Here is a 17,078-nt window from a genome sequence, read left to right as displayed (position 1 = left end):
ATCTCTATATGTTTTTAAAAGAGCAGTACATTTTCTCCTAACAACTGCATATTTTTCATTTGGCTGATATTTTTCTTCTTTTTTAACTGAGCTAAAATTATGTGGCTGCTTTTGATTTTGCTACTACATTTTTATTTAGTGTTATGTCTTGCGTTGTGTATGGTTGTCATACATGTCCACACAGCTTTTAGTTTTTGTTATATTCATTTTGCTCAGTTCAGTATTCTGGAAATTTACGTGATGACAAGCACCAATTATAGTTAACATTTTTAATTAAAATTGACTTTTTGAGACATCTTACTAAAATGTAGCACTGTTAGATGTGTTAGCAGCCAGAAGATACCAATTAAAGCAACAGGAAACTCATTTACCATCTGTTTTATAATTTAGTAATCAGAAACTGCTATATTAACATAACATTTAAAATATTTTTAATTCCTGACACCTACAATTTAAAATGAATGAGATGCATTAAATGATGGTGAGACATGCAAATGACTGAGGGGAATTTTTTATCTAGCTAATGGGAAATAATTTGATCCTCCTCCCTTCCTCAATAAGTCAGGTTTTCCAAAATACAGCTATTGCAGACAGTAGATGTCTTACCTGTTTGTGCAAAAGAATGGCTGATACATACCATTATGCATATTAGTGTATCAACAATAATTATGTACTTTCAATGATTATTTGTTTGTGCTAGTTCCTACAGTGCCTCAGCTTACAGATGTTTGAGCATGGACAGTCTCTGCCCCAAAAAGTGTAGACATATTTGCAAACCAATAAATTTGAATTTAATATGTTTTAACTAAAATAATAGTTTGTCATTACTGACTCTCCAGAACAGGGGTAAGAGTACTGGTTGTTGAAGGAGATGATGATGAGCCAGCTGAGTATTTTCTCCTCTACAATAATTGCTTCACAGCTCCATCAGTCTGTTAAAAATGTTAAGTAAAGCATAATGAACAACTGTATTTCATTACATTCCTGAATATTCAGCTTAAGGCTGGTGCCCATTTTCAGTAGTGTATAAGCTAGCTTGTGACATGAGTGATTTTACACTTATGGTGTATATTTGGGGGCCTAACAGAAAAATAACATTAAAAGCTTTCACTATTTTGTCTTGTGACTCATCTTTCCTCTGCAAATCAGTGATAAAAGAAATACTAACTCTGAAGTGGTGGCTTGTTTTACAGAGCAAGTTCTGCTAGAGCAAAATGCTCAGACTCCTCCTCCAAGCCCTTTTTCAATACAAGCTTTCAGTAAGGGATCTGCTTGTAGCAATGGACAAGGATTTGATTATGGCCTTGCAAATAACAAAGGTAAGTTTATAGCTACAACTATTTTGTAAAACATTGTTTTCAAACTTTAGCCTGTGCATTTTTTGCTACTCATTTTCCATGACTTGAGTAGACATCAGTGCCATTTGCAACACCAACAGATGTGCCCCCACAAAACCATCCATCATTATGGTGAAAAGAGTTGCTGACAATTGCAATGGCATTTCTGCTGTATTTTATGCAGTTAGTAATATTGTAACTTGTGTAAATTTCTGCTTTACATAGATGTAAAGGGAATACTTTTAGACTTACTGGAGTTTTATGTTGGTCCCTTTAATTGCACTATTGAATAGCTTCATTGATAAGTTAATGTCCTGTAAATTCCTGTCAAGTTAGCCACAGAATTGTAATACAAGAATTACAATTTCTTACTCATTGAGCCAGAAAGAGTGATAACATCCAGTATTGTTCAAATTAGGCTTCAAAATCGTTAGGTTGGAAAATTTTCAAGAAAACCATGAGGATTCTGGCTATCTGCTTAAAATAAGCTTAATTTTTAAAAAGTGCTTTTACATTTGATGACTGGGTGGAAGATTAGGTTTGATGTTTTGATTATAGTTAGTTATACTACTAAGCATTTTTATAATAGCATGAAACTGCTCTGTCTAGATTATAGGCTTGGAAATCTCACATTAAAGTAGAATATTAATATGGAGTATAATGCTAGTAGTTGTTAAATTGGAGTATTGCTTTGTTAACTCTAAAAACCTACATATACTTTTGCTTAGGTTGATAAATATAGGAACCAAATAGCTTAATCCAGATGATATCGTACAATAAATCACAGCAACATATAAAACAAGAAGAAATGCAGCTTCAAGTTTGAACAGTAATAACATAGGGCAAATCACCTGGTATCTGCATCAAACTTTTGTTCACTCATTACTTATATGCAGAAGGCTAAGTGAACTGGAAGTTCTTTTGCGTAGTCACGTGTTCTTGAGGAATATCACTGAAACGTGGAGCTTTGCTGTTCTAATCTTCTGTTTCTGTGGTCTAGGTCAGGGTTTCTCAATTCGTGAGTTTCTCAACCTTATATTGGGTCACCAGAACATTTTGTCTCGTGGCAGTTCCTGTGGCTCCTGTCCCACAGGGCTGGCTAGGCTCGCCTCTCTGCTCCAGGCATTGCAACCTCTAGGGTCCCAGTGCCACTCAGGTTTGGCCCAGCTATCCTGATGGGAATCCGGGGAGGCCAAATTTGAGTGAGTGGCACTGCACTCCCATGAACCAGGTCACAGTCCCACTCTCACAAATTTGGGCCAAACCTGAGTGGTGCTGCAACTCCAGAGGTTGCAATTCACAGAGCAGAGAGCCAAGCCCAGCTAGCCCCTCAGCACAGGAGTGGCAGGAGCCACACCTGTGGGCAGGGGGGAGGGGAGTGTACCGGGCACGATCCAACTAAAACTACCCCAGGGCAGGGCCATAACCAGGGTGGGGCAAGTGGGGAAGCTGCCCTTGACGCAAAGCCACAGGGGTGGCTCAGGCTGGTGATGCCACAAGGCTCAGGCCAGACCCAGGCAACGGGGAGTGGCTCGGGCCAGCCCCATGGGGTGGAGCTCAGGGAGGGAGCGCGACCTCCACCTGTAGACTCACCTTAGCTGGTCATCCAATCTGTCTTGGTTGGGGGAGACACAACCAAAAAATTGTGGGGTGACTCTGCAGTCCTCCTCCCTTCACCCCCCTTGTCACCTCTGGTATGGGGCACAAATACACTTGCTCATCCCGGGCGCCAAAATGCCTAGTTACATCTCTGCTCCAAAGCCTCCAGACTATTTACTGGATTGCAACAGGCCATAAATATATACAAATAAGGCCTGAGCCCCAAAAGGTTGAGAACCACTGGTCTTGGTGACACTTGCTTTTGGGGTGGAGGGTGAAACTTCCATTTAACACTAACTAGAACCATGGGCACACTTCAAGAGTAGGGTAACTTGGTTTTGGTCTTGAAGAGGCTTTTAGTAATTAGAATTTTTTTTTTTTTAAAGGGAGGACAGAAGAGGGCTTTATCTAAACTTTCTGAATTAACTATTTTTCACTGTTCATATAATTTTAAGGAACATTGAAATACAGGATTTACATAATTTTAATATGTGAATGAAGTTTGTCTATTCTTTATCATAACTTAATCCATCCCTAATGGGATCCCTTTTTCTGGATGAAGATTAGAGAAAATTCATGCATTTTGATAGTTAGAAAACTAAGCTTTGCCCACGCCACTTCCCACTAGAAGTTCTGCCTTCACTGGGAGCAATAGTTTTTTCCCTCTTTTTTGTTTTTACTTCTGTTTACAGTTTACAGTGTAAGAAGTAATTATTTTCTTTACTACTAAGTCTTTTTCTGAGGTTTTCTGTATTATTTAGCCCATGGTGTAGTAATTTCCCCTGTGAGATCATTCTGTGAAGTACTCTTTTTTTCCCCAGCCTAGCCATCCTCATTTCAAAATGGTGACTCAGACCAGAAGCACACAAATGCAAGAGATGCTCAGTTTGTGGGGCAGTATTACAGATTACTAGTGAGCACAGGAATTGTTTTATAAGAATAAAACATTAACAGTGATTTTCTGTGATAAGATTAAGAGAAAGGAAGTTTCCTCTCATGGTTTGTCAGAATGAATAAAATCCTGAAGAGAAACTTGCTAAGGTCAAGAGTATTTGTGAAGGTGTTGTGGTTCATTTGTCTAGCTCCATACTGGTTTCTATGGCATGCCACTGGATTATTCCAGCTGTGGAAAAGTTAGATCTTCATTCTGTTACTAGCTTCCAAACCTTTTATGCCACATTAGTCTTTTTATTTAGCTTCAAAATCTAATGCATAGTTTGGGTGAGCAAGTTCTGTAATCATTGTTTAAATAGGTTTCAGAGTAGCAGCCATGTTAGTCTGTATTCGCAAAAAGAAAAGGAGTACCTGTGGCACCTTAGAGACTAACAAATTTATTTGAGCATAAGCTTTCAAGTGAGCTACAGCTCACAAATAAATTTGGTCCAATAAATTTGTTAGTCTCTAAGGTGCCACAAATACTCCTTTTCTTATTGTTTAAATAGGTATCTTCATTTACCTCCTTATCTATCTTGTACCGCTTGTGCCTTTCCCAAGAGTGGAGAATCTATAATTACTGTACTTGAAGGAGCAGAAAGGTTACTTCCATTAACTGGAGTTCAATTATCTTGTCAGAACAGACCACATGTTCTACCATACATCCCAGTTCTATAGAGTTTGTATTGAATTCCAAGGGATGGAAAAAATAAGTGTGTGTGAGTCATGTATTTTTATATAATCTCAACCTGAACCCTATCATGTCTTGATGAGTCTGTGTGGTCCCACAATCGTCCACTTTCCAGAGGCCTTCAGGGTTAGCGTGTAGATGTACCCAGAGTTTAGTTCTGTACTGGTAAGCTATTCAAAACTCCAGTTATAGATGAGTAACCTTTCTTTCCTACAATTTAAAAGTACTCTTCTGAAGATAAATGGAATGGATGAGCCTTACATCCCAAATGTTGTATCACACACTTGAAAAGCGTATGTTCTTCAACCACAAGAAACAATCAGTGACAGATTAGAGTTATATATTAATTGGAAAAAATAAGTTTATAGATGACAAAAATGTCATAAATCTCATTGCATCCTCCAATCCACCGATTGTCAAAAGAGACACATGTGCTTTGTTTACCCTTCAGCAAACTATGTGGTACAGACCTGGCCAGTTTAGATATTCCAGGACAAAAAGATGAATGCACTAATGGATTTTTTAAATGTACCCAATTCATATGTCATACTGAATGTAACATCTAAAATGTTTTACTCTTGACGTTTTTAAGAGATAAAACATACTTATAAAAATGGGCTGAGAAAAAAGACTGACTTTCACAAAGTTGTTTACGTATAGGAGAGAGTGAGGCTTGTTAGCACGATTTGTTATAGCAAAGTACTTGATATATCAGCTATCAGAAAAACAATAATGACCCAGAAAGAATAGCTAGTCTAATATCCCCAACTGTCAGCTAAGGACATAATAAATCTCCTCCTTCAAGGAGTATGCCTGTGGGTGCTCCACTTTAGGTGTCTTGAAGCCCTGTGCTTGTAATCAGAAATTTTTAGTAACAGTGTCTGGTTGGGCTGCGCATATGCCATAGCCATCTTGTGTCACTCCGAGCTATTACATAGTGGTGCACAGCCAACCATCCCCCAGTTCCTTCTCTACCACCTTTGGCTTGAGTCGGAGCAACAGCAGTACCCTCTCTTACCTCAGATAAGCTTAATAGTTCATAGTTGTTCCCAATAGTGATAGTTTAGTTGTCATTAAGTACCCTATCCCGTTGCCCTTTATATTTTATATTTTACTTTATCTTTTCTTCTAAAATATATATATGTTCCTTCTTTCTTTTACTCCTGCGTCCTCGGCAGGTACTCAGCTATTACCTTAAAAAGAAAGAGGAAAGAAATAAAAGCAGGGTTTATCCCTGTTCTTTCTCTAGAGGACTTTCTCTTTCAGGAATGCCCAGCTCACCTGGCTTTAAACACTGTCTGACTTGCAAACTCTCCATACCAGTTTTTGACAGCTACTCACAGTGTTGCTTTGGCGAGACATGCAATACCCAAAACTGTCCACACTGTAGAAAACTGACAGCCTGGACAAAGAAGGCCAGGGATCTCCAGTTGAAACTCCTTATGATGGAGAAATCCCTGAGACCAGCCTCATACCCCGAATCCAGGATGCCTCCTGACCAGCGGTCGTCAGCAGCAGCGTCTGACGGGATCTGCTTCAGCAATGGCTGCTAAGGAGCCTGCTCCTAGAAAGGCTACCAAAAAAGCAGCCAGTCACCCCCACTCCGAGAATTGTCTAAAAGAAAGCGATCTACAAATGAAAAAGATGCCCCAGTACTGACAGCACCGAGAGTGTCAGACCGCAAGACACCAGGAACACCTGGTACCAAGACTTCCCTAGGAGCTAACATCTTATGTGGGCAAGCTCTAATGGAGTTGCATGCAGCAAAGTCAAACCTCGCAGCGGGAATCTCCTCTACTGATACCAACGGTACCCCATCTAGACTGGGACCAAGCCTAGTAACCACTCCCTGTGGATCAGCCCCTCCTATCTCCAATGATGAGGATGAAGCAGTAATATACGCTCCTTGCCACTCCTCACCTAAACATGGACCTTATCACAAACATCTACAGACATGCAGGGCTGGTATGGTCAACCATGGGCACTGTCCCCTATACCATTCCCACCCAATTGGCCATACTGGGATCCGTGGGCAATGTATAGAGCCCCAAACCTCAGGCCCCCTAACCCACCTAGGTCCAGAGCAACACGGGCCCCTTCACCAACTGTCCCAGCACCCTCACAGACACAAGAGGAAGAGACTGAGGAGCCTGGGGACACAGCTGAAGGTGACACTCTGCCGCCCACTCACATCTCATCTTCGTCACTGGATGAAATGATGATGCCACCACGCCCCCGCCCCACACACACACACACAGTCTATGGGGGATGATTTCAAATCTTTTCAAGACCTCTTCAAAAGGTTAGCTGAATCCCTGGACATTTTGCTCTCAAAACTACCAGAGACCCAACACAAGCTCACGGACATACTCTAGGCATCCCCAGTAGCAAAGAGAGCCCTGCCAATTAATGATATCATGGAGCCTGCAAAAATAATTTGGCAGACACCTGCTACAGCCTCTCCCTCATCTAAGAGGTCTGACAAAAAGTATTACATGCCAGCAAAAGGAGCTGAATTTTTATTCACCCATCCCGCACCAAACTCTCTCGTGGTAGATGCAGTCAACCAAAGGGGAAAACAACACCAGTCCATACAGACTGGAAAAGGCTAGACCTCTTCAAACAGAAAGTCGTCTACTCTGCCACACTCCAGTTCCGCATAGCCAATTATGCAGCCCTACTGGCAAAATACACACACAATCTGTTTGTGAAAATGTCAGAATTTATTGAATGTTTACCTGAGGACAGAAAAAGCAATACAAGGCAAACATTTCTGAAGGGTCTCTCATTGCTAGGATGGCCCTACAGGCCTCTCTTGACTCTGCAGACACTGTACCATGGTCTATCACTACCTCCGTGGTCATGTGCTGTACCTCCTGGCTCCATCTTTCTGGTTTCCCAAGGGAGGTCCAACAACTGTTGAGGACTTACCCTTTGAAGGGCAAGAATTATTCGCTGACAAAAAACGATGATTTTCCTCACACCTTAAAGGACTCAAGGGCAACCTTAAATACCTTGGGCATATAAAATAGAAATATCTGCAAATAAAAAGAAACAGAGCATGTTTTACATCCAGAGATTCCAGTCTACACTATACTCCCAGTCACAAAGACAGTACAATCAACAGTGTAAACAAAAACAAAACAGAAGTTGGCAGAACCAAGATGAATCTTCGACATCTCAACCATCCACCTCCAGACAATCATTTTGAATGTATAGTTGAGGGCACGAGACCTCCACACTCTGATTTCTGAATGAGATACGGCCCCCCGCCCATTCGGAAACTGTCACCATGCTACGCAGTCTGGAACACCATCACAGCAGATCATATGGGTTCTAGAGATTATCCAGAAGGGCTACTCCATCCCCTTTATTTCTAGCCCACCTAACCATCCCTCCTTCCCCATCCCTCTTCAGGGACCCTTCTCATGAGCACCTGTTAGAATAGTAAATAAATCACTTCATACCATTAGGTGCCGTGGAACCCGTACTATCCACACACAGGGAGAGGTTTTTATTCCCGTTACTTTCTAACTCAGAAAAAAAATGGCAGGTGGAGACCCATCCTGATTTTACAAAAACGTAGTGAATTTGTGAGAACGCAACGTTTCAAAATGGTGACTCTAACCACAATAATTCTGGCATTAGAGAAAGGAGATTGACTGTCAGCCCTCAACCTCCAGGACACTTATTGTCATATTACCATTCACTTGTGACACAGAGGATTCCTGAGATTCACCCTAGGGAAACAGCATTTCCAATACAGAGTACTAACCTTCGGCCTGTCCACTGCCCCAAGAGTTTTTTTTTTCAAGGTTCTTGCTGTCGTTCCAGCTCACCTCCGCAGACAAGGAGTGATGATATTTCCAAACTTAGACGATAGCCTGATAAGGGCACCAACGCAGCAAGGAGCAATAAACGCCACGCAGACTGATAACCTGGTTCACGGACTAGGGTTGCAAATAAATGTTCAAAAATCCAAACTGGTTCCTGTCCAAAAGTTGGAATTCATAGGGGCCTACCTTGATTGTGTCTCAGCAATAGCAGTGTTACCCCAACAATGCTTCCTCACTCTAGTCAACCTAATTTCAATGGTGATGAACAGCCCACAGGCATCTGCCAGAACATGCTTCCAACTCTTGGGGCACATTTTGGCAACAACATTTGTTGTAAAATATGCCAGACTCCACATGAGATGCTTACAGGCCTAGCTTCGAGCAGCGTATATACCGCACAGACACTCTATCGACAGGTGCCTCACAATGCCATGCAGGGTAAAAGACTCACTTACATGGTGGTCACAACTATACAATGTCTGCTCAGGAGTCCCTTTCTAGTAAAAAGCTCCAACCATGATAATCACAACAGATGCTTCCCTAGTTGGTTGGGGGGCACATCTTCACGACAATACGATCCAAGGCTGCTGGTCCCCAGTGGAGTCCAACCTGCACATAAATTTATTGGAGCTAAGGGCTGTCTGAAATGCATGCGAGCACTTTCTCTCTTTAATCAAGAACAATGCCATCAAGATCCGTAAGGACAATATAGCATGCATGTTCTATATAAATTGCCAAGGGGGAGCAAGATCATACCCCCTATGTACAGAGGCAGTACATCTCTGGAATTGGTCCAGCACCAACCACATAGAGATATCAGCATCCTATCTGCCGAGATGTCAGAATACGACTGCAGATCAACTAAGCAGGGATTTTTCACAAACCCACAGGTGGGAAATGGATCCCAGAATTCTCAAAACTATATTCAAACTGAGAGGGTTCCCCACCATAGATCTATTTGCAATGCCAGAATGCCAAGTGTTCACAATATTGCTCCCAGACCGGATTGGGACACCACTCCCTAGGCGATGATCTCCCCCTAAAATGGGAGGCACCACTCATTTGCGTTTCCCCCAACTCCATTCTTAAGCCGAGTCTTTCACAAGATCAGGCAGGACAAATCCAGGGTCATTCCCGTTGCACCCACATGGCCCAGACAAACGTAGTTCCCATACCGGCATCAGATGACAGTGAAACTGCCTCAAGACCTTCCCTTAATACCTCACCTATCACAAGATGTGGGACACGTCTGTCTCCCCAACCTTGCAGTACTGCATCTCAAGGCCTGTTACTCCATGGCTGACGGGTTGAGAAGGACTGTTCTGAAGAAGTGAAAGATATACTACTGAACAGTCAGAGACTAAGTACAAGAAAGACATATCCATAAATGGAAACGATTCTGCACTTGGTGCCAGGACAAACAGATCTGTCCACAGTCAGCCCTACTGCCAAGAATCCTTGACTACATACTGGGCCTTAAAAAATTGGGGCTCTCCACATGCTCCATCAGAGTACACTCAGCTGCCATCACCTCATTCCATGACAAGATAGACAGTCACCATATTTGCTCACCTGATGATTAAACGCTTCCTTAAAGGCATAAAGAAAACTTATACCACACTAAGAAACCCTACACCCATGTGGGACTTCAGCCTTATTTAATGCAGTCTCATGGGAAAACCGTTTGAACCCCTTGCAACTTACTCCTTGTTGCACTTCTCAATGAAGGTGGCTTTTCTCATTGCCCTCATGTCCACAAGACAATGGGAGAATTAGGTGTCCTAATGGCACACCCACTTTATACAACATTCTGTAAGGATAAAGTAATCCTACGACCGCACCCTAAATTCATACCCAAGGTCACCTCCCCTTTTCATTTAAATCAGCCTATTTACGTAACTGTATTTTGCCCGAAGCCACGTGCTGACGGGAGGAAGGCCTCACTCCAGACGCTAGATGTTCACAGAGCATTAGCTTTCTACATAGAAAGAACAAAAGCATTTAGAAAATCACTTAGATTATTCGTTTCCATAAAAGAATGCTCAAGGAGCCAAATCATCTCAAAACAGAGGCTATTCAAATGGATATCTGGATGTATATTTGTGCTACCAAAACAACTATCTGCAACCCCCATCGGGAGTTTGCATACATTCCAACAGATGGTTACCAGCATCTGTAGCCTTTCTCAGTACCTATCATTGACATTTGCAAAGCTGCTACCTGGTCATCAGCCCATACTTTCGCTAAACACTATGCTCTAGAACAACAGTCAACAGCAAATGCTTAGTTTGGACTATTCATCATCAACAGACCAACTTCAAAGCCCCTTCTCTCCACTGACAGCCCCTGCTCAATAGACACCTAAAGTGAAGCACCCACAGGGACACTCCTTGAAGAAGAAGAAGAGAACGTTACTCACCTTGTGCAGTAACAGAGGTTTTTCTAGATGGTTGTCCCCTGTGGGTGCTCCACTGCCTTCCCTCCTCCCCTCCACTTCGGAGTTTCATGCCGATTCTCTGAGGTGGAGAAGGAACTGGGGGACGGTTAGCTGCACACAGCTATATAACTGCTTGGAGCAGCACAAGACGGCTATGGCACGTGTGCCGACCAACTGGGCACTGCTACTGCAAATCTCCAATTACAAACACAGGGTGCCAAAGCACCTACAGTGGAGCACCCACAGGGACAGCCATCTCATGAAGAACCTCAGTTACTGCACAAGGTGAGTAACCTTCTCATTCGTTGAAAATATGTGCCAAACAAAGATAATGGATCTTATTTCTAAAGAGTTTCTTTGGCATTCTAAAAATGTACACATTTTTAAATAGTATTTTTTTTCCCCGAAGCAGACATGGAGGGAGTAGTTTTATTTTTTACAAAAATTACTAGTTGACCTAACTTTCTTTTGTTGATATTTATATATACAGAAAAAGTATAATACAACTCTTGACCTAGAATTCATTGTTCTGAAGATGGGCATTTTGAATTTGTGAATTCTGCACTAAACTTGTCAGTTGTCTTTAGTGTAGTGTGGGATGGGGTAGTAGTTGCAGAAGTAGTGATTCTTAAGGTTTTTGAGTGCCATATTGTTGTAACACTGAAATAAAAATGGTTACACAGATGATTGTTTAGATATAGGTGCTTCAGTTCCAGCTCTTCTTTCATAGTAATTTTGATTTCTCATTTTTAAAACAAAAATATAGTATTAAAAAGAGAGAGAAAATAAGGAAAATATTTAATTTTGGTGGTGTTGGATCTTGTAGGAATCATTAGATTCTCTAGTCTTTTTCTCCCTTTAAAAAATTAGAGAATTTATTTTAAAAATCTAAAAAACTTCAGTTTTAAAGTGAGTTGTTCATTTGTTTCCAGTTTGTTAAAATTATTTTTCCACTAGTGCTTCTATAGTACTGTCAAAAGTGATATGGGATGTCAGAAACTGTATTTAAATAAAGGAACACTGTTAGGGTATGGTAGATAATAGGGGCCAAAATTATTGCTGCTAACATCTCAAGATTTGACCTTAAATGATTTAACCTACCTTTTTTATTGTATGCACCTTATGTTTGCAACATACATCTAATTCTTTCTTTTCCTTTTTCCAAACAAAGGCTTTCTTCAAAAAAAAAAAAAAAATCACAACTTTCCTAAGATACCCTCCAACAGCCAATCCAATGTGCACACAGAGTTTTCTTAAGGAAACAAATTTCAGTTTAAAATCAAAACATGGTTGTAAATAGTGGGGAGCATTTTTTAGCTGTGAAAAATGCCTTGACAGTGTTCTTTTAAGTTTTAAAAGCAAGCAAGTACTTTCCTAAACTTGTCTCTCACACACACACAAAATATGCCTGCCAATGCTTAATTATATTTTATCTTAACCCTTTTATTATCTTAACCCTCCCATCTGGCGATACTCATCTGAGAGTTTTGTTTGCACTTGTGTGTATTTCTGTGAATGGTAGCTGATTTTTTTGTTTGGCTGCTTTTGTTTGTTTTTAGCAAGATATAGGTGATTTGAGATGCATTTTGGAATGCATCCCTTCCAATGAGTCCCTTCCAACCCTGATATTCTGTGATTCTATGTTTTAAATAACAAGGGTAAAGAAGTCATGATTCTTACAAACCTTGTTCATATTTTTCAGTATTTGCATCACCATTCATGGGGTGAGGCCTCTACATTTAGCCATGTGTGTTTTATAGTTCTAAGGGATTTTTTCTCCAATTGTGTAAAAGTTTGTGCCGTATCTTAGAGTTTTGGAATCAAAACGAATTATGTCAGAGATTAGTGCGGTCTTTATCAATTATCTTCATCTAAACTTCATTCAGAAGCATTTACTCTGCCTTTGTGGAGGATGAAAAATAACAGGTTGTAGTTTTGACTGTTTTGCCCACTACAGGTGACCAACTGAGTACCATACTGAATTCCATTCAGTCACGGCCTAATCTCCCAGCTTCTTCCATCTTTGATCAAGCTGCAAAACCTCCCTCTTCCCTAGTCCACAGTCCATTTGTGTTCGGACAGCCCCTTTCCTTCCAGCAGCCTCAGCTTCAGAGTAAGTCTGTCAGCCTTACCTGCCTCATCAGTCCATTTCTGAAGCTTTGTCATTGCTATAAGTCTTAGTTGCTTACCAGCTACTAATCATCCATCAGTGCATCTGTCTAGTTTTATTCTTTTGAATTAATTTTTTATTATTCAGAAACATGAGTTAATGCTCCCAGAGAAGCATACTTGTGCTATTTTTATTTCAGTATTAAAATTACTGTATTGATTTGTATATATGTTCTGCAGTGTAGGTAGTATACTTACGAAAGTGTGTTTCTAATATAGTGTATTGCGGTAGGATAATAATTAAGGTCAATATTGCATACAATGCAAAATATTGTAATTCCTGTAACATTTAAAGAAATTTTGATTACAGATAGATAAACAGTAGATAAATATTTCAGTTTTCTATTTTAAAATGTTTGTTGCCTCCTACATTCCTTACATTGTCATAATTTTTCGTTAACACACTTGAAACTTGGAATTGGGACAACTTAATTCAATAATTAGAAACATTAATAAGAAAAGCATTTCTGTCTAGCATAGGTAGCCACTGGCGTGCTCGTGACCATTGGCACCAAAAAGTTGTTAAACATTAACTGCTGATGGGATGAAGAAGAAACTGTTAAACTTTTTCTCAAGTTAGAGGTCATTAAGAATGGCAGATTTGATCACGCTGGAGAGGTATTTCTCTTTATCCACAGAACAAGTATAGTACAGGTAGCAGTAATACAAGCCTCCCACACACACTGTCCTTCAGAGGTGCCTTATTATTTTCTTGTAGAAACCATTTCAGTCAGTTCAGTCTCTGCCTCTTCATTCATTGGCGTCCTCACTGAGAATAAATCAAGAATGTGAATTGTGATAGTGGTCTGTAATATGTATACTTATACAGTGAGAACTAGACTGAGCTCTCCAGTTCATTTCACAAACCCTTCACCAAAAAGCCTTCAAGAACAATAACTTTTTGATTATACCAGAGTCAAAAGAATGACCTGGAAGTGAAATACTAAGCCATTTAGACATCCTCTGAGCCATCCAATATCAGGGAGGAATTTAACTATAAAATTGGCAATTTTGTAATTGAATAAAACTTTTCTCTATCATTTTGAAAATATTTTTCTTTAATGGAAATGAGCCTCCCTTCTGTCTTACTGATACATACCTTTCTTTAATTAGTCTGTCCCCGTGTATGGTAAATTAAATCACATTATTTTAAAATAAGGGTGATTTCTATTGCCTGAATCCTGTGAGTCTCTGCAAACAGGTGCACTGCTGCATCAGCATAAAGCCCTGTTGAAGTCACTGGACTGCCACAGTGACACAGTGAATTGGAGGACTTGGGGCATCATTCTAAAACTGTCTGTCTATACAAACTGTTACTTAAAAACACTTTTTAGAAAGGTTGAATTTTCTATTGGATTACGTTTTCCTGAGTAAGTTGCCTTTTTTTTTTCCCCGTCACATCTTTCATCATGGGGAGCTAGACCACAATCATCTCTTCATTTTTGTCACTCTTCATTTCTACCATGACTCTTTTTTTCCTCCCATCCCCCAATCAGTGGAAAGAAATTTAAACTTTTCTTTAAAAAAAAAAAAGACCACTAGGGTGGTGGTTTGCTTTTTTAACACATTTGTCAAATTGCATTTAAAAATTATCCATTGACCCTTTTCTAATGAGATCATCTAATATTCCAGTTATCTCTGAATAAGGGTGGGTAGAGTATCTACTGTTTCTTTTTCAAATTATATCATCCCCCATAGTTCTGGGATGATATTTCAGCTGTCATACTCTTTTCTTCTTTGAATGGGCCATGTCTTCTGATCCACCTTGTTATGTCAAGACTCCTCTATTGACTAGACAGGAAGCAGCTAGACCTGTGCATTTCTATGAACTTCATGCCTGTCACCATCTTTCTGCTGTGTGTGCTTGCCACTACATGGCAGAAAAGGGATCCCATTTCCATGTCAGACAAACTTCTTAATTCCCAAGTGGGATTGTCCTATTTCCCCTCTCTCCAAATTTTCTTTACTACTTTAACTCGCCACTTTTCTAATAAACTGTCTTCTACTTCTTTCCCCTTCTGTCCACCATTATTCACACCCAGTAAAGTATTGTCCCTTTCTCTGCGAACACAGGACAATAGCTTCAAGATGGCAGACTGCAAGACGGAAGACTTATGAAGTATGTCTATCAAGGAATCCTCTTCTCTAGTGGGTATAGGAGTCAGTATTTTCTTTAATCTACTTAAATATTTATAGTGCAGTTATCTCTGAACCACCTTGTTCTCACAGTGGTTCTTCCCAATTTGAAAATTTTGACTGATCATAATGGGAAATTGGGCTGCCTTCACCTTTACTACACTGGCCCCCACAAATCCCCATAAAGCGTAGTGAGGCTATGCCAGCGGCACTTTGGACCAGCAACTGCATAAAAGAACACCAAAACCATCCTCAAGAAATCAAAAAGAATGTCTGAGAGAATGTCTCCCTTCTCAGTCACCATGATATACAGGAAATCTTGTATATCAAAATACTATAAACAGTGTAAAGAGGAAAAAACCTCAAAAGTTAAACCAAACATTTCAGATTGCTTCTCACTAGAGGAATAGGATTTGTCAGCATCTGAACATTCAGAGGCACCCCCGCAGGGCAGGCTTCTATCAGTACTTTGAAACTACAGTGAAGCCTATTCGTTTGTTCAAACGTCCTTAGCATTATACAGGGGAAAAAAACACTGCTCCCACTTAAGATCAAATGAGTCTAGGGATTGTTAACAAAATTACAATTGCATTATCCTTCATAACAGGAACCAGTATTGATTAAAAAAGATAATCCTCATAGATGGCATCCAATACCGTCACAAGGAAATATCTGTCTCTATCTGTAAAGCAGACCAACAAGAAGAGAATCTGATAGCACTAGCCTGCACAAAGTGGTGTGACACACAATTTTGAAAAGTAAAAGCTGTCATGCCCTTCTTTCCACTTTAGCAGTAGAGGAGAGTTAAGATAGTTCAGTATGTATCAAAGTTCCTTTCTTTCCTGAGGATATTCCAAAATCAGTAGACTAGGAAATCAACAGTGAGAGGTGTGGAAATAGGAGTTTCAGGGGTTGAAAGTCCCACCACGACCCTGTTTACCCTTCCTTCAGGTCCAAGCCATCACATTGGCTACTAGGGATAGATTGAGAATCCCTTCTTATTGGTGGAGTCTTCTCATTTCAGCATAATTTAGGAGATCTTTCTATATAGGCAAATGATCCTTTGTGTGCTCATCAAGAGGGAATTCAGTTGAGCTGGAGAAATTCCTGGGAAATCACATAGTTCAGTCATAAATAGCAAAAATATTTCAGATACTGGACAAGACATACAGAATAATATGTTGTTGAAATAAATTTGGAGTAATGAGGATACTGGTATGGAAGTTACTAGATTGCAGGCCCTAGTTCTCATGGGAGACTTCAATCACCCTGATATCTGCTGAGAGAGCAATACAGAGGTGCACAGACAATCCAGGAAGTTTTTGGAAAGCGTAGGGGACAATTTCCTGGTGCAAGTGCTGGAGGAACCAACTAGGGGCAGAGCTCTTCTTGACCTGCTGCTCACAAACCGGGAAGAATTTGTAGGTTAAGCAAAAGTGGATGGGAACCTGGGAGGCAGTGACCATGAGATGGTCAAGTTCAGGATCCTGACACAAGGAAGAAAGGAGAGCAGCAGAATACGAACCCTGGACTTCAGAAAAGCAGGCTTTGACAACCTCAGGGAACTAATGGGCAGGATCCCCTGGGAGAATAACATGAGGGGGAAAGGAGTCCAGGAGAGCTGGCTGTATTTTAAAGAATCCTTATTGAGGTTACAGCGACAAACCATCCCGATGTGTAGAAAGATTAGTAAATATGGCAGGCGACCAGCTTGGTTTAACAGTGAAATCCTTGCTGATCTTAAACACAAAAAACAAGCTCAGAAGAAGTGGAAGACTGGACAGATGACCAGGGAGGAATATAAAAATATTGCTCAGGCATGCAGGACTGAAATCAGGAAGGCCAAATCACACTTGGAGTTGCAGCTAGCAAGAGATGTTAAGAGTAACAAGAAGGGTTTCTTCAGGTATGTTAGCAACAAGAAGAAAGTCAAGGAAAGT

The 17,078-nt window shown here is 40.5% G+C and overlaps 1 protein-coding gene across 14 annotated transcripts in view; it reads left to right on the top strand.

Moving 5' to 3' along the window:
- Positions 1-17,078, top strand: part of MYCBP2 (MYC binding protein 2) — a 414,963-nt gene that overhangs the window by 309,024 nt on the left and 88,861 nt on the right. For 11 of the 14 annotated variants that reach the window (XM_073347171.2, XM_073347218.2, XM_073347180.2 and 8 more), the window contains 2 exons: positions 1,194-1,319; positions 12,791-12,946. In XM_073347171.2, the coding sequence (XP_073203272.1) occupies positions 1,194-1,319; positions 12,791-12,946 (282 nt within the window). The remainder of the gene's footprint in view (positions 1-1,193; positions 1,320-12,790; positions 12,947-17,078) is intronic. The other 3 variants (XM_073347245.2, XM_073347208.2, XM_073347190.2) reach the window with 1 other exon arrangement.

The sequence above is a fragment of the Lepidochelys kempii genome, chromosome 1 (genome assembly GCF_965140285.1).
Source record: "Lepidochelys kempii isolate rLepKem1 chromosome 1, rLepKem1.hap1, whole genome shotgun sequence".
Classification (NCBI taxonomy): domain Eukaryota; kingdom Metazoa; phylum Chordata; order Testudines; family Cheloniidae; genus Lepidochelys; species Lepidochelys kempii.
The sequence above is the reverse complement of the archived record's forward strand: the minus strand, read 5'-3'. Positions and strand labels throughout refer to the sequence as shown.